The sequence below is a fragment of the Strix uralensis genome, chromosome 4 (assembly GCF_047716275.1).
Source record: "Strix uralensis isolate ZFMK-TIS-50842 chromosome 4, bStrUra1, whole genome shotgun sequence".
Lineage (NCBI taxonomy): Eukaryota > Metazoa > Chordata > Aves > Strigiformes > Strigidae > Strix > Strix uralensis.
The window spans coordinates 29,462,569-29,486,536 of NC_133975.1; the positions used below are offsets into that span (position 1 = coordinate 29,462,569).

A 23,968-nucleotide genomic window follows, 5' to 3' on the forward strand; every position below is an offset into this window, starting at 1 on the left:
TTTCAAAACTTGGCTAAACAGAGCAGTGGGTGAGCTGATCTCATTTTGGTCAAGTGAGAGAGGGACTAGATGTTCTCTAGATGTCTGTTACAATGGGGACTTCATGATTCTGACCCACAGTACAAATACCCTGTAGCAACCAGTACCTATGCTGAAGAGCTTAATCTTTAAAAAGGCTAACAGTTACTAGAACAGTTTTTTCACACATAAGAGCATCACTGAAATACCTACATGACTTAAGTAAGTTTGTTAGCAATATCTGCATACATAAGACATTCATACCATGGTAACAATAATGCACGCCTTTTGAGTGGTGACCTTTGGACCAGATCCTCCGCCAGGCTTTAAAGATAACTTACAAATCCTACCTGAATCCACATGACTTTACAACATCTCGTGGTGCTATTTGGATGGAAGCGTTTGAGTACTGAAATATCACTTTAAAACCCACGGGGTTCTAAGAATCTTTTACTGAATAGACCACAAAAATTTAACAGTCTCATGTGTCTCATTAAATATCTGCAGTAAATCTTCATATCCAAAGGAACTATGCTACAGCTTCTGAGCTCAAACACAGCACTCAACTAATACACTTTAGGGTGCCTGTAGTCTCAGGCTATAGACTTCTCCAAGACCGTATCAGAAGTGCCATAGTTAAGTAAATTTACAATAGATGCACAACAAGCAGCAATGTTTTATTTTTTTTCCCTCTACATTTGAAGTGATAGAAATACCAATCTTAGTGGTAAAAGTATGTCTTTCACCTACGTTTTCATTAGGTCCTCTGCACTGTTTTCAAGAATGAAATGGGATTAGGACCTATGAGAAAAATCCTTTCACAAGGCTTTCTTTCACTAAACAGTAAACCAAAACAGTTAACTATCTGAAAATTCAGCCAAGAGAAATCTTGTGAGGCCATCTGATCCATTCCCCTAATCCAAAATAAGGTCAACTGTATTTACATTCTGACAGGTTTTTGTCTGCTCTGTATGTAAAAATCTCTCATGATGGAGAATCCTCAGCATTTCCAGTCAATATATTCCAGGACTTAGTTAGCAATTTGTTTCTAATGTTTGGTCTAAATCTTCCTTCCTACCTGTCATTTAAGATCATTACTTCTGTCTTATTTCCACTGCAAATGGAGAACAGTTTATTCCTTGCTTCTTTGCAGCAGATATGCTTCTTTCACATATCTGAAGGCTCCTATACCTCCCTTCCCCTGACTGACTGCCCAGAGTTTTCAACCTTCTTCACAGACCATGCTTTCTAGGTCTCTGGTCATTCCGGCTGACCTAGTCTGCCCACCTAGTCAAAATCTAACACCAGAGGATTACACATAAATGCTCCTGGTTAATTCAGGCCATTTTTCCAGTCTGTCAAAAAATTTTTGCATTCCAATTCTGTCCTCCAAAATGCTTTCAGACCCTCCCAGCCTGATACTGAATGAGAAATTATTAAGTGTGCTCTCCACTCCATCATCTGAATGACTCATGACAACACTAAGTATCACCCCAGACACACTGGGATGTGTCTAGCCCCCCACAGATACATCTTTATGGTTTGACAATAAATCATCAACAGTCTTGTACCATTTCATCTTTGTCCATATCTCCTTACTTATTTAAAACTCATTTCCCGTAGTGAGAAAGTTAAAAATCTATCACATCTACTGTTTATTCCCTATCCACAGTGTCTCTGCCTTTTCAAGGAATAAATTAAGGGAATCTGACATGATTTGTTATTGATAAATATATTCTGTCATTAAGACCTTATACTTCTGTAATTATTTGTTGATAATTGAAGCTAGACAACTAGTTTGTAAATCTCTGAATCTTCCTTCTTTTCCCTTTTTAGTGAAAGATGGCATACCTAACAGTTTTTAGCCTTATGTAGCCATTCTCCACAACTTCTCAAAACTACTGGCTACCATTATTGGCAGCCATAATGGAGATCTGCCATAGCCATAAACCTTAAATGTTCTTGGATTAATTTCAGCAAAACTAGTTCCTTTGGGGATCAGCATATAACCTATTATCTTCTTACTCTAGCCGTAATTCTTAAGTTTTGCCATCTTAGGAACATAGTATGTCTTGCTGAGATTTCTTTGTGGTTTTGTTTTAGGGTTTTTGTTTGTTTGCTTTCCTTTTTTTGTTTAATATCCCTGGCTTTTCTGTTTCTTTCTCCAGATACTTATGCTATTGTTCTATACAAGTTCTTGTAAGTTTGAACTGTAGTTCCACTGTCTCTAGAATTCCACTTCCAGGTCACTGTACAGCTTGTGCCTCAGCCAAGTTTGTCTTGGTGCTTCACAGAAAGATGTCTGCTAGATATAATGAACATCAAACGGCGCATATAATTCTAACATATCTAATTTCTTTAATCTAAGTAGTTTAATATAAGACCATTTAAAAAAAAAAAAGTTATTCAATGATTCTACAAAATCAGTCACTCATAAAATCAGAAAGGCAAGACATTTTAATTTGCAGTAGCACTTATGTCTACCTGAGTGGGAAATTCTAACTTAGATTTTACTAATTTTTCAACTTTCAATTTAAAAATTAGAATATTCTTTTAATACATTTAATTTCAAGCCATGGATTCCCTTATGTGTGTTTAAGAGGGATTTTCAGAATTAAAAAAAAAAAAATAAAACCTAGTCTGTCTTCTACATTATAAACATACTCGCAATGGGGAAAAGTAACATTTAGGGTAATTTCATTATATAAGTGCACAATGGAAATATTAAAGAAATAATTTTCAAAGCATTCTAGCCTGCTACCTGCTGATTACCATGCACAACAGTCAAAGCGTGAAACATTAGGAACATTATGACTTGCATACTAAATCATAATGAAAAGACGAAATAGAAGGCAGGAACTAATTTTAGGTTATGAAGTTAATATTCTATTCACCATTAAAAGTAACAGACTTTAGGATACTTCTGTACAGCAATGGTTCTAATACCTCATTCTCCCTATTCCATCGTGAAATCTCTCAAATACATTAATCTGCAAATTTAGAATAAAGTGTAAACCATAAACTGGATTCTTTCTCCCTTCAAAGCAACAGTAACACGCCTCTGTTCAGCTTCTATAATTCCATTGTTTTAAGCCGCATGTGACAGCAGGCTTGAAAAAGGAAGCCTTGTGTTATGCCAGAAGGTAATGAATAATGTGTGTATGGGCACTAATATAAAACAAATTAGGCCTATTTCAGAGCTGGAACAGCATTTGTTTCCTGTCTGGTGTGGGTAGGACAGAAGTATTCAATTTTTTGTTTCTGTGATGTTTTTAAGCAAGTAAGACATTAAACTAAACTTCTGCTATTTCTGTTACAGAAATGGTTAGGAAGCATCTTCATGTGACAACAAAAGATTATTGGTCCAGCAACTTGACTGCTCAGTTGGCACATATTATTAAAGAACATTGTACCAAAGAGAGAGAGTGAGAAAGTGTTTGGAAAGACAAAAGGCCAGGCAGCAATAAGAGATTGGCCTTTCCCTTCCACAAACATACACAGAGTAGATGCTATGGCAGAGGAAAGAAGAAAAAGGAGCTACCTGTCTCAGTGGATCACCAGTGGCGCAGCCTCCAAGAAAGGGAGCAGCAGCAGCAGCAGAAGGTGGCAGAGCTTACTGTAGATTTTTATAAACAAGTAACTCGGTAAACAGCTGTGATTTTATGCTGATACTGCTAGACAGAACAAGCAGATCAGCTAAAATTCCCCTGTACGCTTCTGGGTACAAGCTGCTGAAGTTTATCATTATTGCATTTGTTACCTCATCCAGCACAAGAAAGAAAAACTATTCCACTACATTGCCATAGAGCAACAGAACAACTCCACTAACTTCTGGTTTTGTCAAATTTCAGATCTGAGCAGACCATGGTTTTATGATCACCATTTCATCAACAAAAAATGTGGACTTCAGAGTCTATGAATATGGTCGGTTTCAACCAAACATCAAGACAAATCTACAGTCTTCTAACATAATGTTCTGAACGTGCACAGTATGCCCATCTTCAGCAGCATAGCCTCTGCAGCACATACCAAGACATAGCTAATCCTTGATCTGAGGCACTGATGGTCATTGCTGTTCCATTCTCTACCTGTTTTAGCAGGAAACCTAATTGCCAGAGACATGCTTTACTGTATTTAAATTTGGGACTCGGAGGTCTCTGAACAAAATTAATTGTCCTGAGATGAACAGGCAGTCCTATCAGATGATCTGATAGTTACCCTCTGGCTGTAAACTATGAAACCTAAGACTTGAACAAACAGTTCCCATTAGGCTCCTAGCATTATAAACAGAAACTTACTTTGTGGCTAACATTCTTTTTGCACTAGAGGAAAACGTAGTAACTGCTATGAACACAGGTTGCGCAACTTGAACAACAGCCACCATTAGTCCAAAGCCTTTCAGACAATACTGGGAACTTGCAGAGTTTTCAGTGATGTTGCATCATGCATCGCACAATACATTGCATGTGTTGTGCTGTGAAAAACTGGAGAAACACATCATCTGTGGAATTAGAATTGGCCAAGAGCCAGGAAAACAGCTCAAATTTTGTGCAATAGGCAGAATATAATTACCTTTAATGTTGCTTCAGACACAGTGCTTATACCTCCCAAATACACAGACTGATATTCTGTAAAATGTGTTACCACTATCAGCTAAATTAACCTAACTTTTAACCGCTGTCATTTAATTATCTTTTTTTTCTCAGATTAATTTAGGCTGAAGAATTAACAATATCTACAAGCTGTTTGAAAGACATTGCTTTCGTATTTTAAATATTACCATATTATATAGCAATTGGGAGTTGTCATTTGGGAAAGCACCAGACACAGTTATGAAAAATAGCTTGCAGAGCTTTACAGAAAATAAAAATACCATATGCTACCATCCACTGTAATTCCTGGTCTAAAGTATTAAGAAGACTCAACTTTGATATCTCGTGCACTATTTTTCTCTAAGAATAAACAAGAGAATGATTAAATCAAAATCCAGTATCATCATAAGTCATTATTAAAGAAATCTGCATAGCCACAAAACTGGGGGTTTCTGCAGTTTGCTATAACATGGACAGAATTTCTATATTCACAGCTTTAATTTTCTGAAGTAGTAAAATGAAGTCTTTCCCATTGGGAATACTTTGAAGAAAAGCACTGTTTAAAATACATTTTTTTTGGTGTGGGCTTTTTTTTTTTTTAAAAAAAAAGGATACAAAGGAATTTTTTTCATCACTATTTGAGCTCTATGCAATATAGAGTCTAATTTACCTGTACCCTCAATAGTGACTGGAAATAGCTTATTAAATACACCGATGTTATCAGCCTCACATTCAGACTTTCTTGTTATTGTAAGTCAAATAAATAATGTATGCAGGACATAATGGCCAACAGATGAAGTTTATGACTTTAGATCAGATTTCACAGTGGCATCAGATTCCAATTTGTCATTCCATCTTCCACTTCACCATATAGAAAATGTTACTCTCTTGTCACATTTTCACTGAACCCTGTGCAATGTTAACAAAATAATTAATTAATTATATTAACTCATATTACTCCTTTTTGAAATTAGTTCTGGTGAATGTATTGTAATCTTTGTTTTTCTTACAGATCCTCAAAACTAATTTACTGTATTTTTGGCAGTGCCACTTCACAAAAACTTGGAGAATACCTAAGAAAATCAAGCTTCAGGTGATGACAAAATCAGAATTAAGAAAGGAAAGACAAACACTACTTTGGTTTTCTGAAGTACTGCCAGGAAGAATTAGAAGTCAGACAGCTAGGAAGTATTAGAGTCAGACAGAAGATACAGACTTCAGATTCGAACTGAAATTTCTCACTGCCCTTCACACAATCACCTGTCACTACAAAAAAGAATTGTAGAAACACTGATTTGTAGAATATCTTCCCCTGTTAGAAAATGGATTTGTGAGATTTAAGAATTATTTATGTCTCATACATTTCTTGTAAGTGATAGGATTGATAACATCTGTTAACAAGCCTCAGTGAAGAAGCAGGAAGGTCTAAGTTTCTACTCATGCTGATTTCAGCCTAGGTGCACCTTTGAAAAAAGGAAGGAATCGGAGGTCTTGTGATAATTTAATACCTTTTTCATTTTCCCAGCAGCAAGCATCATAGGAAAGTTAAGCAAATTTTATGTTCAGACTATGAGACTGAAATATTAAGAAAAACATTCTTAATGTTAAGACCGTCGGTTTGTTCTTAGACAACAAAGTAGTTGTAAAAGCAGTAACTATTCTTGAAGTTATCAAAGGAGTTTAAGCTTATTAGAATGTTATATAAAGTTAAAGCATAAAGATAATGTCAATGTTATTTAGATATACTAAACTAGCTAGAGTAGTACAGAATTATTGTGTGTTAGAATGGCAGGCAGTCCATTCAGCACAGATGGTCTTGGATACAGGGCATCTGTTAGAAGGGATGTAAAGCATCCATGCAGTGCAAAGCAATACAGAGTAGGTTAAGTGCAGACACTGTAACGCAGGATCTTTGTCCTGCATTTTTTGAGAAAGGTACAAAGAACAAGATTGCATGTCAGTATACATAGTGGTAAAAGGCAGACAGAAAAGGCACCTCTTAATCCAGTTTGGGGCTCAGACACTGACAAAAGATATCCTCTATACCATCAGATTTGTCTTTTCCTAGTAGAAGACAGCTTTGCATATCAGAGCAGATGAACTTGGTTTTTATTCAACAGTTATATTTTGCATCAACTATTCCATAAAGCAGCTATTACTTTAGTGTGCGCCCAATAAGAAACATTTTTTTCTGAGTTCCACCCAGAAAGCTCTATCTTTAACAATTCATTGTTCAGAGATACCCAAGTTAAATGTATCTGCTTGCCTAGCTCACAGTACTTGCTGCAAAATGCAAATGAATGCAGAGAAATTTTCCTGTGTTTTGTAAGACAAGTCTGCTTTAATTCTTTAGGAAGACATAGAGTATCACATTGCCAAACAATTCTAAGCCTCAGCAATAACTGCAAGTTCAAATACTGAGGTTTGGCAAAACATCATTATCTTTTCAACACACTCTTTTAATAACAATCATGTAACGTTTAATAAAATGGTGAAAACGCCTAGATTTTAGTGAGCTATTTTTCCTGCCATAGTTCAAAAATTTCATTTCCTCTTTTCTCTAGGAATCATTTCCACACTAGGGCTAACATTGCAATCTAACTTCAGCACTCCAACTGTCCTAAGAAATTCATCAATGCTACAAACTACTGACCTTACCCTAAACCCATCTGATTGCAGGCCAGCTGACTTAAATTTTCGTGCCATTCATCAGCACAAACATGGTTATCAGCAGCTGACCTGTGAATGGTCAGGAACATCAAGGAATTCATGTTTCTGGACAGGGTAACTGCAAAGAAAAAGAAGTACAACTTCAGTATTATTTCACATAGTTAGTTTTATAAATGGCATACATGTAACTACATTCAAAAGATTTTTCCAAGATGCTGGCACTTTTGCTGATTTTATACACTCAACAGCTATGTAATTTAAAACCAAGGCAACCATGGCTATCAGAACCTTGCTAACATTGAACAGCACAAGACACTGAACAACAAAGGCATCTTGAGGATTAGAATAAACCCGAATACTCTTCACTCACGAGCACAGGTTCACATGGGTTTCTGATAGACCTAATCTTGTTAAATGACATTTTACCCCACAGACAGTCCAACTGAAATCACTAATTTGTGGGATGAATGCTGCTTGACATAAGACTGATACCATCATTTGACTCTCGTTAATATGCACTGTTTCTGTCATAACAATATGCGGGTGTAATTAGAGAAAGAAAAAACAACTACTGTTTACAAGAAAGATCATGAAAGATCATCTCTCTTAATCCATGTACAAAAGTGTGTGAACTGCTTTTATCACATACAAAAAAACTTCTCAAAATAGCCCAAAATGGAAATTTACACCCTCCCTTTCTAGGATCCCTTAAAAGATGTTGGGTTGTGTGCATTTCTTCCCCAAATACATACTAGTTTTAGTTAAACTGTTCCTCTGACTTTTACTTTAATAGTACTAATCTTAACATAGCTAGTCATTACTTTTTTCCTATATGCTGAAGGCACTTTTGCTTCTCTCCCCATGAGAAAGGTAAGTATTATTCCACAATTACTCCTGTTCAAATACGCATTTCTAGAACAGTTCTTTTCTTCTCTGTTGCATAGGTTTTATTAAATGCTGTTGTTTATTAATGTTCATACAATGTTAAATGTTTTAAAATATGTATACAATCTACTTCAATATGAATACAAAATAGTCTATAAGCTACGGTACACCTTTTTTCTATATTTAAAATTACATACAAAGCTTCTGAAAACAGTAATATAAAGTCCTATACATGTTAACTCAGTGAAACCTCAGAGAACATACTACCACTTTCCAACCTGCTTCCTTTCAGTGCAATTTTTTTGAAATCCACCTTAATTTTTATTTAAAGAATAATACTTGGAGAGTTCTACTTTAACAACACATAAAAGCATGAGGCCTAATCTGAATATAGGTAGCAATAGCAGGTTACATCATTCTGCAGGTCTTCAGCCAGTGCAAAGGGGACCCAGTAGGACTAATCTTCTCATAAGCTCTGAACCTGCACCATTGTAGTCAGTGGGAATTTCACACTGATTTTCACAAGTACAGAATCAGGGCTTAGAAGTTTTGCCCAAATGAATGCTACATCTGAACGTCTTCCTACTCTCTCTTCTATCCACACCACTTTCCAGAATTTACACACCATCTACACATTTTAGAAGTTCCCCGCCATGTCACTTCTCTTATTTCTTTGCACTGTGACACTTCACACTGAGCCTTTCCTTCTTTTTGCCCACTTTCTTGCATGCTTTCCTAACCTCAACCCAGCCTCCCTTTGGTAATAAAAGGAGCATCTCTCCACCACTGCAATTGTATTCTAAATCCAGTGATTACTACCATCACCCAAACATCACTTCCAGGCAGAGTACACCAGGGCAGAAACTTACCACAGTCCCATTCATCTGAGCTGTCACTGCAGTCTGCTTGCCCATCACACCAGCGCTCACGTGGAACACATTCATGGTTGGCACATTCAAGTTCACTCTCTCCACAGAATGCTGTGAGGACAAAAACATGGTTCACTCTGAGAAAGAAATGGTCAATGGGATCACATTGATACTGAAAAAATGAGAATGAGGGTGAAGGTAGGCACGGATCAGATTTAAGAAGCAAGAAAGTGGGATTGAGTGCACCCTCAGCAAGTTTACCAACGACACCAAGCTGTGTGGTGTGGTTGACACGCTGGAGGGAAGGGATGTCATCCAGAGGGACCTGGGCAGGCTTGAGAGGTGGGCCCGTGTGAACCTCATGAAGTTCCACAAGGCCAAGTGCAAGGTCCTGCCCATGGGTCAGGGCAATCCCAAGCACAAACACAGGCTGGGCAGAGAATGGAGTGAGAGCAGCCCTGAGGAGAAGGACTTGGAGGTGATGGATGATGAGAAGCTCAACATGAGCCAGCAATGTGCACCAGCAGCCCAGAAAGCCAACCGTATCCTGGGCTGCATAAAAAGAAGTGTGACAGCAGGTTGAGGGAGATAATTCTCCTCCTGTATTCCGCTCTCACGAGACCCCACCTGCAGTACTGTGTTCAGCTCTGGGGCCCCCAACATAAGAAGGACATGGAGCTACTTATGAGGACAGGCTGAGAGAGTTGGGGTTGTTCAGCCTGGAGAAGAGAAGGCTCTGGGGAGACCTTATAGCGGCCTTCCAATACTTAAAGGGGGCCTACAGGAAAGATGGGGAGGGACTCTTTGTCAGGGAGTATAGTGATAGGACAAGGGGTAATGGCTTTAAACTGAAAGAGGTAGATTTAGATTAGATATTAGGAAGAAATTCTTCACTGTGAGCATGGTGAGACACTGGAACAGGTTGCCCAGAGAGATTGTGGCTGCCCCCTCCCTGGAACTGTTCAAGGCCAGGCTGGACGGGGCTTTGAGCAGCCTGGTCTAGTGGAAGGTGTCCCTGCCCATGGCAGGGGGGTTGGAACTAGATGATGTTAAAGGTTCCTTCCAACCCAAACCATTCTGTGATTCTATGAAAGTAAGACAGATTTGCAACAAAATTCAGGATGGACATCACTGAGGCAGAAGGCACTTGCTGCCACACAGTGGCAGAGGGCATCACAACTCAAAGGGAAGGAAGAGTGTCTGGAAATGGCAAGATCTGTGATTACTTAGCATCATTTGTTGTCTTGTCATATGAAACCTGTCTAAGCCTCTCATAAGCTTTAAGTGAAAATATTATGTTTCATGCTTTTTAGGAGACTGCTCTAAATCTGTTTATTTCTTCATGTTCTTTGAAAAAAATTATTTTACTGTAATGCATATGTATTTGCTTTCATCCACAGCAATTCTATATTCACTTTTTGATTCTGCTTTGCTATTTAAAATCATGGAATTATTTTTATCTCTACTTTAGAGATAGGGGGCTGATAGACAGATAGACATGCTCCAGCTCACAGTTGGCTGCCAGCTGGAAGCATTAGATAGGGATTTCCTGAATCTCTGTCCAGTGTAGGAACCACAAGAGCTTCCATTTGCAAATTACTTTCAGCTTTCTCCCAACCATAACAAACCCCCTCCCAAAAGGCAGGTGTGTAGCATTACAATATCCTCCTCACTAACACACTTCTCTTCCAGCTTCTATAAATGCCATCATTAGGGAACTTTGAAACCTGGGGTAGGGCAGAGGGCGAGAATGCCTGGAAGGAAGCTGCATTCAGTTGTGTCTACGTCTGTCTGTTGTATAGCATTTATACTGCCATACAAACCAAGCATTTATTTGCAAAACCAGTGCAAAAAATATACTCCATATTGAAAACCATACAGATAGAGCAGGCAGTGCTGCCTACTCTGACATAAGTGATATTTCTTGCTCTGAAATAAAGCGTGCAAAACCAGAAAAAGCTCTCAAACTCTGCCTTCCAGAGAGCATATTTCAAAAGCTGGAAGCCCTCAGCTGGGGAAACTTTGCTGCCATTTTGGAATATTCAAACGCCGACACAAAACAGAGAGGAAATATAGTCTAATTATAGACTAGCTTAACCTAAGTCCTTGGAAAATCTTTTCTCTGCCATGATCTTAATGTGTGATCATGAGCAAATCACTTTAATAGAAGGTGGCTTCCTTTTTTAAGATTACAGTACACAGATGGCTTGGAAGTCAAATGGTATAATCTTCACAATGAAAAGCAGATTAGAAAACATTTTGTGAGCTGCCTCTTCGCAAAAAGAAACAAAGTTAGATCTAGTGATATAGGCAGACTGCCAATCATTTTGGCAAATATATTCATATGCTCCACATAGCACATAAAATGCGTCTACCATCCTGTCCCTGCCAACAAAACTCTAGAGACTCAGGAGCAACTTTTTTTAAATTGTAAAATTATATCCTACAGTCCCAGCAAAAATGTTAAAATATCAGGATTGCCCAGAGAACTAAAATTTCAGCTTTCAACCTAGTTTACCAAGCATCTCTTCTTTCTTGTGCAGGCTGAGTGTTACCCAGTATGTCTTTTCTAGTTCCTTGTCTTGGGGACATGCCCACACACCATGTTTTCTCAAAAGAAGAGAATTCAGAGTACCACTAATATATTCATAAAAGTGAAGCTAACATCTCATAGTACCCACTCCTAGCTTTGCATATAGGGTGGGAGCCTGCAAAGCAGCTGCCGTTCACAGGTCTTTCACCTCTTCCCATCCCACTAAGTCAGCTCACAGTGGACAGAACACAGGGCAGCTCCTGCAGGGGACCAGGGGGCCTACTGCACACTGTCAGCACTTTGAGCCAACTTACACTCCCCATGGACAGTACGCCCGTATCAGTGTACCATACTAAGTTTCGTATCTCCAACACTTATCGCAGTTGGATTGTAGAAGAAGTCTGTGGAGCCAAGTGGGGAGACAGAATCTAAGAAATGTCAAGCAGAAGAGAAATCAAAGCAGGGAGGCATGTGAAATTTACTGAGGAACGGATCAGAAGGAAAATCAAGTGGAAATCAACAAAAAAAGAGCAGTGACTAGCTATACCTATATGGAATGAAGTTGAGAAAAGTTGAGAAAAGGAGTCAAGAAGCTACAAGGAATAAAAAAAAAGAAGCATGAAGACAAAAGAAGAAGGGAGAAAGAGAAAAAAAGAAAGAGGACCAGAGTGACCAAGGAGACAGCAAGGATCCAAGGATGTGAACAACAGAGGACATAAGATGAGGAAAGAGATAAATCAGTGCCATAGAAAAACTGAAAACGAAACTGGGGGAATGACTAAGCCTTTCTGTCTGTAGAAAACTTTTTTACTTTCATTTATTTTGTACCCCAAGATCCCAAAAATGTTATCAGCCCTTCACAGGACTAACAAACTGCATAAGCCCTTACAGCAGTTCTTTTCATCCATCATGTCAGGGCAGTCCGGGAAACCATCACAAATCATAGTGTGTTTGATGCACAGCTTCTTCAAAGGACACTCCCAAAGATCCCTTTCTCTACAACCTGGAGGCAGAGAAGCACAATTTTGAAACACCTGCATGCAATATCAAATCAACTGTTTTCTTCTTCCTTAATAATCCTGAAACACCCAAAATATTTTCACTTGCAATATAAATTTTAAAAGGTACCAAGAACAGTTACTAACAAAGAAATCGAAATAAGATTGTCACAGTGCACACTTGATAAATGGGTATAAAATATATAACACTTCATAACACTTTAGTGATTTTTAAATAATAATCTATATTATGCTACACATATCTATAAGTAATAGTTTAGGCATTAGCTACTTAGCCCATACACCACTACTCTTGAAATACATTTACTAGTAATATATAAACTTTTGCTAATCCTGAAGTCTGTAGAGTTCCCTTTAAAAGAATACCACACAGACCTTTGGTCTTTCAAAAGCAAATTCTATGACAGCATGGAACCTCCATGAAACAGTGTAGAAATATGTAATTCTTTCTGGCAGTGCTGACACAGAATCTAATGCAGATCACAATGAAAGGTAGAGATGCTATTAAGTATTGATCACAAACAGTTTTCCTGGTTCCATAATCTGAGAGCAAACCAGTCTAAAAAGATTAGAAGGACCCAACGGCTGTATGAAACTTCAAGAGGGCGCAGGGAAAACACTGCATTATTGTCTCTTCAAAGTCCTGCTAACCAGACTTTCTGATTTCAAGAGGAATACTTGTAAAACTGTGTCAAAATGCTTTGACAGTAGAATTCCTGTTAGTCAGCTAGAGGAAATTAAGAATGACCCAAGGTACACTTTAGAAAAGTGTTTTCTCTTGTTTTATTTCACTATTTATTTCCATCAACTAATAAAGCACTTCACTGTGCTACCAGCTTAAATACTTTGCCATACTAATGTCCTGCACATCTGACATTCTGGTTTGATAGGAAGCCATAAAAACCATGTGTTATCCTGACATCAAAACAGATGGTTTGATTGCCTTGTATAGATCACAATATTAGTTTTCATTTAATCCAAGCTCAAATTCAGGTGACAGCCCTGATGTCCCCACACGCAAATAGTTGAGGTATAAGCTCACAAACTGCATTTGAAGCAGCATCTCTGTTTGCCTGGACCTTGAACTACAGCAGCATATCGGCAGTAAATTACTAAGTAGATATGTTGTTTCCAAGAAGTGTTATTTCAGAAGTGAGTATTTTACAAACATGAACTAGAGGATCACTACTAGCTCATACCATTACTGGAAAAATCTACTCATGTTTTAACTGTAACTGGATGTGTGGAGTGCTTGATTTTGTTTAGATTCAAAAAAACCATGTAAATAAAAGTTACAGCACAGAGAAATAAATAGCCCTGAACCTGTGAAACTAATTCCACATGATCAAAGAACTTTCTCGGGTATCACCATTTTCCAGGTCTCCTTCTTAACAATATTTGTGAAAACTATTAATGAAAAATTAATTGAAACCAAACTAAAGCTTTAATAAAGAACAAAGAATGTCAGTCATGTTAGGCACATGACATAAAAATAGAATAAAAAAGTTTTAAAAAAATATAATTTATGAACCTTGCAATTTTTCAGCAGAGTGCTTACAGTTAAATACATTTGCTTTTCCCCTTCATCACACATTATAGTGTTACACTGTGAAGTGTACCATGACTCCTCAAAATTTATCTTTGAGTACAACATAGACAAATATAGAGACAATTCCCTAGGAAAAATTCACTACTTACTAAATTCAGTGTTCAAATATACTGTTTTGTTGGTAGAAGCCATCTACCATTTGGTGTATTTATATTTCTTCTCTATTTTTGTGACATACATTTTAATGTAATGACAATGAAATGGAAGTGAAAACGGAGGTAGAAAAACTTGTCCATATTTACATTACCCCCATCTTAAACATGTTTTGCCAAGATATAGGGATCCACATATGATCTTACCTTCATTCTTCTTCAAAATATGAAGCAAGTTACCATTTGTTATTCACACATATATTCCCCATGCAATTATTATTAAGTCATTAACATTAACACCACCACATTTTTCTCTCAACTAAAATACTACAGTCAGAACTCAGATTGAAGAAAATAGTGAAGGACAATGCTGGTTTTGAATGTCATGTCCTCGATTTCTTTAGTACTCTTCTAGGACCCTCTTCTGCTCCCTGCCAGAGGCATTGTTCAGCAGCCAGTAAATTAATATGAACAATCACAATCAAGCATATTTAATACCACAAACTCTCTTGATGTCTATCATAATAATAATTTTCAGAAATTATCCTCCTCACACTTTATGAAATGCACTCAGAAGTCTCACATTCAGAAAGCTGGGTCAAATTTTCTCCCCAAATCCTAGTCTAAATGGCACTAAAGTCTTAGGATTTTGCTGCAATTGCATGGGTGAGATTTCCTCTCACAAAGATCATGTGAAAGTATGACAGGGATTCCTAACAGGAGGAGACAGTGGGTGCTGAATACAGCTCTACTCTGCATGGGCAGAATATACCTTAGTCCCTTTGGACTGCTCCGGACATTTTTGGCTAGAGTAGCTTGAGCATCCAAAAGCTGTAGCTAGTCTTCTCCAACCTCCTTCTCCCTGCACTGTGAAATCATTCCATGCCTGTCATTTAAGGCACTTCAAATACAAGGCTTTTAATGTAAATGCTGTCTGTTATTTAATAGTATAAAACCAATTTCAAAGGATAAATCTAATAAAATGTGAGTTAGCCATTTACACATGGAAAGATCATCAGGTTTTGATTTTGTCCTGCACACATGGAATATAAATGAGTCAGACTTACTTCTGGAGCACTACAAGGACTTTCTGTTCTTCAGTAACAGTATTACCCCTGGTCAATGTAATGTCACTCCGACCGCAGTAATTTCCTAGCAGATACAGTCTTCCATATTTATAGAAACTGATAAGAATTCTGCTGATTGCTAGTGACATTCTGTCTAGACTATAAAGACAGAGAGAGATCCACTCGAGAAATGAATATTATATATTAGAGCAATATTTCATATGTTAATGTCTAGGAGAATAAAATTATCCTAAAAGATGCATAGCAATTAGTGTTCTAAGGAGTTAAGAACAGGTGGCAACAAAAAATATTTGGCAGGGGGGACAATTGAGACAATTGATTCAAAGGTAAAGAGATTAAAAACTCTGAAAGAGTTACTGTGATCATCAGCTCTGCCTTTCCTTTATAATCCAAACAAGAGAATGACCTAGTATTAAATCCTGTTTCAGTGAGCATATCTTTTTTTTTCTTTTTGCGGGGGGGAGGGGAATAGGACAGAAAGATGAGAGAGAATACATGCATGATTTGAAAACTCCCAGAGACTGAGAATACATCGTGCCTTAGTGATAAATAACCCCCTGGTTAGTTCAATCACTAAAAAAACCTGCTCTTAAAAAAGAAGCATTTTATAGAGCTGTCAAGCTTGAATCTTAACCTAGCTTCAGCTTTCAGGTGTTGTGTCTTATTTTATTTTTGTGCAGCTGAGTAGAAAGTCTTTGGCTGCTCATATAAACTGTGCTTCCACCTTAACCTCCTCTCTATAAAAAACCCCAGGTTGTGGACTTTAGCCCTTCTCTGCTGGAATGTTTTCCAATCCTTTACTCATATTCACACCTCTTCTCTAAATCCTTAGTGATTATTCTCTTTGCCCCTAGGGATGCCAGGCCAGCATGCAGAATTCCATGGAGGCTACACCTTAGTCACATAATGAAATAGTGTAAACTCCTTTCTCCTTCTCAAAATTCTCCTGCCAGCATGTACAAGGATAAATAGTGACCACGAGATTTGTTGGTTATTCTCAAACTCAATACATCCCCTTAAGTCAAGAGCATCTCTACCATAAGTAAACTCAGAAATATACTGGAGAATAAACTTTGTGGTTACCACGTTATCCTTGTACCTACAGCTTGAGATTGACCAATCTGAAAAACCACATAATTCTTGACTCTTGCAGTACAGAATCCACTTCAGCGACACAGATCTTTTGTCAATACATCATTATGAGAACATTACTGTGTATAAATTTAAAATTCTATTTATGAATTCAAGACTTAAACTGCCAGGAAGTCAAATTTTAGCTCAGCAGAACCCCCAGCAATATCAAAAGAATTAAATCTGCAGCATTTTTTAATCTTGATTACTAAAGGAATACTCAAACATCCTGGAATACAGCTAGCAGAATCTAAATGATCAAATGTCATAAATTGTGTTGACATTAATCAAGAAGGATGCTTGCTAAAGTATTTTTACTGCTACTAGTCTTAAAAAAAACCCACTTTCAACATATTTTTCTTACAGAACTTATCCTCTGAACTGTAATGCTATGGTTCAAATAACTGAAGGAAAAACAAAACTCATTTTTTAATGCTTCAACTACTCTCCACTCAAAAGATCCAACTCATCGAATTTATTTACCACAGCTGTCCTCATCACTATCATCTTCACAGTCAGCTTGACCATCACATCTTCTGGATGCCAGGACACACCTCCCAGAACGGCACTTGAAGTGACTGGGTGAGCATTCTGTCAATGACAAGGAACAGGGAGAAACAAGACTCCATAGCTGCAAGCTTAATCATCACATAAGTACTTACTTATTTATCACTGTGACTGTTTCAGAAGGGTAAATGACAGGAATAGAAAGCTTGTGTGACACTAAACTGGAACTATGTAGCAGGCAAGACTCTGAACAATTGCGCTGTGAATGGGGTGGAGCAACATTTTCCAGAGCTCTCCCTCACATGCTATGCTCTGTCAAATTTCAAAGCTTTGCCAAATAACTGGCCTACCATGTTTAGATTGTGGGCATGGATCTTCTAGCTACTTTTCTCACTGCTGTGGTGTTGTGTGAAGCAGGAATAGATGATCTGATGCGTTGAAATGAGTATGAGAAAACCCCAAGATAAAAAAATAATCTTTAGGCAATTTAGGCTGAATTAAAAAAATCACCTATAAATGTCCACTAATTAACCCTTACATCGTTTCTGCCTCATCTTACAGAGTACCATTTTGAGAAAGCTTTATTTAGATGGTTTTGAAAAACCCATTTAAATGGCTAAAACCTATTTATTCACACTGTACATGTCACTGACTTTGATGTACAGCCTCCATCATATGTTGCCTTTTTTTTTCCCCTTCCTGCAAAACCTCTTGGATATTTAATACCATGCAGTTCCTTGGGTAAATTTTAGGATTCAATAAACAGTTGTATGAAAAATATCATCAATTAACTCAGAAGCCTTAGAAAATAACACTCTAATGATAAAAAGGTATGTGAACTATACTACCAACATTTAAGAATAACTCATTATGAAAATAACTAAGTTTACAATGCATACTGTCTTGGCCAGTAGTATTCTTGGATTCAGCACTGATTGGAAGAGAAGTTAAGTAATTCAGCACATTGTAGTAACTCTGTCAATTACAGCTTATATTGGAAATTTAAATGCTCTCAGAAGCTTATTTTCTTCTGTTACATGTGGTTTTTTCAGAAATATTTATATAAGGTTTTAAACTTGCCAGACTTTCTACCAACATTGGTAGTCAGAAGAAATATGGCACTGAATCAATATAAAATTCTAGTAGTGTGAACCCAAAACAACTCTGATAAGGCCCCTTAATTAGTACCACTGTTTCTAAGAGAATACTAAAACCGCTTCCTTTTTCATTGATTTTCCAGGAATATCTGTTTCAGATCTAAAATGATCAATAAGCAGTGAATCAACTTACTAGGCAGAGTTTCTCTAATTAAAGTGAGAATGTTTTTGAACTATAATTTTTGTAAGTGAACAGAATTTATCTCTAGAAACAGAACACACTAGTCCTCTATGCAGTAACATATTTAATATATAATATATAACCATTCTATGTTAGATTTCAATGTCAAATGATCCAATAACACAGCGAGGAAGGTTAAAACACATATGATACCTGAGAAAATTAAATCACATTATTTTAGTTTAACTCACCTTGTTGTGCCAAAGTCTTACTTTCCCTTTCCTACATACTGCTGTGTAAGAAGCTTTCCATCAGCTCACTGCTGTAGAGGAAAATGATCTCCTTGTCTCTGAAGAGTCCCACAACAGAGGACTTCATTACTATGGTATTACACGTCTTTATAAAATCCTCACAGTGATATATGTGCACATGGACTTTTGCTTGAAGAAACAGTACTAACTATATATGCTTCATTGTTTCTTTATGATTCCTTCACTATATTCACAGCAATCTTCACTAAACATCTTCACTAAAAGAACTGTAGACTAACTAGTTTCTGCTCATTGCTTTCTCTGAGTAAGATCAAGGCTGTGGAAAGACTGTCATCACCATAGAGGTGAGTAGGAGGAGAACAGTGAGAACTGAACATCATCAGCATATTGCAGGCACTGTAGCACACACCATCTCACTATTTTCCCAGCTACTTTACTGGTGTTTTGGCAAGAAAAAAAAAAAAAGGCATGTCAGAATCCCCACAGATCTCACATCCAATGACCACTGCAGAAGGAAAAGCTGCACAGCTTCTCTCTTCATACATACAAAAAATATCCAGAAGCATTTAAGGCAATTTCAGTCTTTTGTTCCATGTTCATACCCACAATGATTAGTATTATGTCTGAACTCAAAAACTGAAATTTGTCAGTTGCTACTGAAGCTGGTTTGGCACAACTCTCTACAAAACTTTCCCCAAACAAAAACCAAGAGCGAAAAATAGTTGGCAAAGACTCTAACATTACAATATTTTTCTCAGAGCTGTCATGGGGCTCAGCTTTTTTAAGATCGCCAGGCATCTGCCTTCTGGTTAGAAAAGCATTATTACAGCATCTAAATAGGTAAAAAAGTGAAGTATAAAACCACAAATGAGCAGTAGGTGTGGTGTTAGCAACAAATCTCAAACACTGAGTTTCACAAGTTGAGGGTAATTGATCCTCCCCTCAAATAGATTTCTTAAGAGAACTTCCTCTTATCTGCAAATAGTAGGTATCCAAATTCCCTGAAACCCAGTTTGGAATAATTCCCTCAGTTTAATTGTAATTTAAAGAGGAGGTATAGGGGGGGGAAAAAGTGACTTTGGGAACCTAATCAAATCTTTAATTTCCTGTTATATGTATTTGTAGGAGTTACCTTCTACATCTTCATCTGGTGTTAGACAAGTTTGGTTGTCTGAGTTCTCGTCTGGAAACTGAGTGCAGTCAGTATCTTCTGGCCACTGCAGACCTACAATCCCAAGCACAGACTCACAGCGCTCCTTAGACTGTACACATAATGTCCTGAGGAGACAAAGTAGAATTGCACAAAGTAACCGAGTGAAAATCTTAGAAATTCCCAGTTATTGGAAGTTAATATTCCTAGCCAAAGTTAAAGACAAAGATCAAGGAAAAATCAGCTAATCAGATCTCTTTACATGAAAAAAAAAAAAAGTCAAAAGATATGTTGTTATTGTTGAAATATTATTTTAAGTTACTCTATGCAGACTATTACCCGATTTATAACATAATAGCCAAATATAACTACTTACAAACATCCCCTCCTCTGCAAGGGATGGCAGAGAACCTTTTTTAAGGTTAAATGCCCTCCTTCAGGAAAAAAAGCCAAATACATTTTGTACCAGTGAAATTCTACCTCTTCTGATGATGCTACCTCAAAAACCATGTGGTTTCAGAAGGACAAAATATTTAAATCTGCAAACAAAAGAGCAAAGAACTCCCCAGGAATTCAATAAAATTATGAGTTTGGGGGAAAATCAAAGCACAAATCAACCCTGTCTTGATGGTGTTGTCAGTTAAAGCAATAGAGCTTGTATCACACAAAATCAGTTCGGTCCATCTAGATGAATATCATGTCTTTCAAAACATCCAGTGTCAAATGCTTCAAAAGTACAAAGAGAAAATGCTTAATAGAAAAATCCTCTATTATTTTAAGCATTACTTTAAACATGTAGTAACTACTTTTGCCTGGAATCATACCTGATGTGCTGTTCAATACAATAGCCTTGTCTTGTATCTGTGGTATCATGAATTCCTGTTTGTTTAAACTGCCTCTTTTTTTCCTTTTTGTGGAATATTAACTAGGCAGTATGGGATTAGGAACCTCAACATCCTTTTCACCTCTTCCTCCAAATGGAAATATGCATCATGCTTAACATATTTGTCCAAGCTGTTCTTAAAAACTCTTCAGTTAGAAAGATTTAAAATACTTCCTTATCACTTATTTTCATACAGAGATATCTATTATCTTCCTTATATCTGACCTACAGTTCTCCTGATGTGCACTTTAAATCCATTCTGATCTAACCTCAGTGAACATGGTGAACAATTTATTTATTTTCTCACAGAAGCTCACTTACCTATCTGAAGATTATGATGTCTCCCCAAGTCTTCTCTTGTTTCTAGACTCAGCAACTCATTTAATTGCACCTTTCAGATCATATTTTCTGAACTTATAATCATTTGGACTTTCTCCTACCATTTCAAAGAAAATTCTCCTTTGCTCTTACAGGTTGAAAAATATGCAACAGTAGGATTCCACCCATTTCTATTTTTTTCAGTTTCCTTCATGTCACTTTTAACTTGCCTTTTATTTAATTTTATTAATTTTTCCAGATCTTTCTTCTAGGAACAGACACTCCTTTCATGGAAGGCATTTTATTCCACTCATTTTCATTTGATCTTTTGACAAACGGACCACTTTTTTTCCTGTAATAAGCTTCAAGAAATGCAGTGACAAAAACCAAGCAAACAGATCCATTTAGGATCAATTATTTTATGCTCTTTTGAGAAAACAATACATAATTAATCTTTTCTAATTTAATTTTGGTTTGGGGGATTGCCTGAAGAAGAGTCAATGTTTTTCCACACCAAATGATTCACAATTGAGTTGACTTTCCTTTTAGATCCTCCTCAATATCAAAAAGGTTTATTCACACCACTTTATAACCTCAGCTTTCTGAATGCCAGAATTTTTATTTACCAATGACAAAAACCCAAAACCAACAACAATAATATGATGAATACATTTTAAAAATTTGATTCTGTTAGCTGAGACATCTAAGTCATTTCCATCCTGTGTTCTCTGCACACTCAAATCTCTAGCCAAAGCTGACCCTTCCCAAAAGCTATTGCAAACTATTTAGTTGTCAGTCTGTGGTGAAAGAAGTAAAATGTAGATGAACTTCAAAGTAGTGCCCATCACAGCACATATGGAATCCTATTGCAATACTGCTAGGAAAATTGGAAGAGCAATTAGTACTTTTATTTTTTTTAATCCTTCCTACATTCCCATACCAAGTCTCACAGTTGGAGGGGGTATCAGAATACCTTGGTAACAGACTTCTTTATTTACTTCTCAGCCAAATCTCATCTGTGGTACTGTCCATGAATCAATCTAACAAGTTAACAGTTAACAAGAGTAGACATCACACGGCAGAGAAATCTCCCCCTTCTTGGTAGGAGAAAGAAATACAAGGTAAAAAAAAAAAAAATAAATAGATGTAGCATAGAAATGTGCAATTTTCTGCAATGAAATTCAATCTAGCACTTTTTAAAGAACATTAAGCATATTTAGCAGTTAACTAAAATATCACTTTGCTCTCCCAGTTCAAATACAGTAATGGGATGCCTAAATTGATGTCAACACATAAGGGCATGAGATTTGACCAGGATTATTCTTCATACACATTCATCACAGTTTTGAAACAACACCAAAGTCAGCTGGAGACTACTTAAATACACAAATAGTGTAATCTCCATGTCATTATAGGCTAATGTGACTAGGAAGGCATTTACTGGTCCCAAAATAAGGGACACTGATACACTTATTGGAATGTTGGAGACCCAGAATCTCCAGAAGCTGCTCAGCACTCTGCAGAATCAAATAATAAAAAAAATAGTTTGTAATTATAAGGAAACAGGAATTTCTGAGCTTATTCCTCAGATATTCTTCATCTATGAAACTCCAGTTGTCCTCAGTGGGAACCCAGCACACAATAATCTTCAAAGATTATTTCTCCAGACCTGAACTAATATTACCAATGCCTTATCACAGATGAAGAACACTGTTCAGAATTTGAAAACACACTTGATAGATCAATGAATGGACTCAATAACAGCAAGTTCAGTTCTCTCAGAAAACCCTCTTCACCTGTATTGCTTACTTTGAACAGAACTTCATGAAGACCAGTATAGTTAAAAAATAAAGCATGACAATCAAATTAATAACACAATTAAAAGCCTTGCAAAGCAGGGACAGATGTTTTATACAAAGGGAGTAAAATTAAAATCATTTAGTTATACCACTTAGAATTAAAAGAACAGATCATTGTGCCTGTATTAAAAAAAATCTAATTCATCTCTGATAAGTATATTTTATAACAGATGCAGAACTATAACATGAATTTGCATTTCATGGTTGGAAAGTTCACTTTGACTTGAAAAGCTTAACACTGAAAAACTGCATTAGCTGAACTCCATTTCATATTTACAGGAAAAGACGGGTAAAGCAATCCATGTGTTCTATTAAGCTTAACTAACCATTGATATCTTTGAACAAGAGGGCAGTTATTTTGCAAAGGCACCAGCAAATTCTCAGAATACAGTTTCTGTGCTCAGAATATAATATGCTGCCTTCTAGGAGCTTCAAACTGTAGTTAAGTAGATTTATATTTATATCAAATGTATTTAGTTTTTTCTGCCCTACATTCATCAAGTAACTCAAGAGTTTACTGGTATGAGGCTATATGTGCTTTCATTTTTAAAACATTTTTACATCACATCTGTGTCTGAAATTCTTCCTAAAACGTTATTGTAAAGCAAGTACTACAGATCTCAGTGGGACCTTGCAAGGTATCCCTTCCTGATAAAATCACTCTCTACTTGTGATCTAACATAAGAGTGAAACCTGAAAACAGTTATAAAAGTAGAGCTTAGAATCCTAGGATTTAAAATTTTATGTTGTATATTCAATCTGATCTAAATGTGATGTTACCCTGCTTTGATCAGGAAGTTAGGCCAGATGATTCCAGAAGCCCCTTCAAAGTAAATTATTCTATGCTTTCTATGAATTCTTCTTTGTCTGTTTAATACCTTAAATTTGAAGACTATTCAACTGTATTGTGATACTTCTTAAAATCTGTTAGCTAGGTATGTGGTTGCTGAAGCAAAGAGCCTATAATTTAACTTTTGTCCCTCTACATTAGATTAAGCCCAACTTTTTTTTGTTATACTGCTTTTCTTAAAAAAAAAAAAAAAAAAAGACGACTTGATTTTTAAACAAGCAGGCCTGAAACAGAGCTTGCACAAACCACTCTGTAACTTCACAGCTATCCCATATACAATATTCTAACTTTCCTGTTAGGTCACTATGTGAGAATTAAGCAGTATCAGCAAATTTCCCTGTGACT

The 23,968-nt window shown here is 36.8% G+C and overlaps 1 protein-coding gene across 6 annotated transcripts in view; it reads right to left on the reverse strand.

Annotated features, from left to right (window-relative positions):
• Nucleotides 1–23,968, reverse strand: part of CORIN (corin, serine peptidase) — a 173,940-nt gene that overhangs the window by 14,294 nt on the left and 135,678 nt on the right. For all 6 annotated transcript variants that reach the window (XM_074866115.1, XM_074866112.1, XM_074866113.1 and 3 more), the window contains 5 exons: nucleotides 19,696–19,841; nucleotides 16,990–17,097; nucleotides 12,457–12,570; nucleotides 9,035–9,145; nucleotides 7,269–7,398 (listed from right to left, as the gene is read on the reverse strand). In XM_074866115.1, the coding sequence (XP_074722216.1) occupies nucleotides 7,269–7,398; nucleotides 9,035–9,145; nucleotides 12,457–12,570; nucleotides 16,990–17,097; nucleotides 19,696–19,841 (609 nt within the window). The remainder of the gene's footprint in view (nucleotides 1–7,268; nucleotides 7,399–9,034; nucleotides 9,146–12,456; nucleotides 12,571–16,989; nucleotides 17,098–19,695; nucleotides 19,842–23,968) is intronic.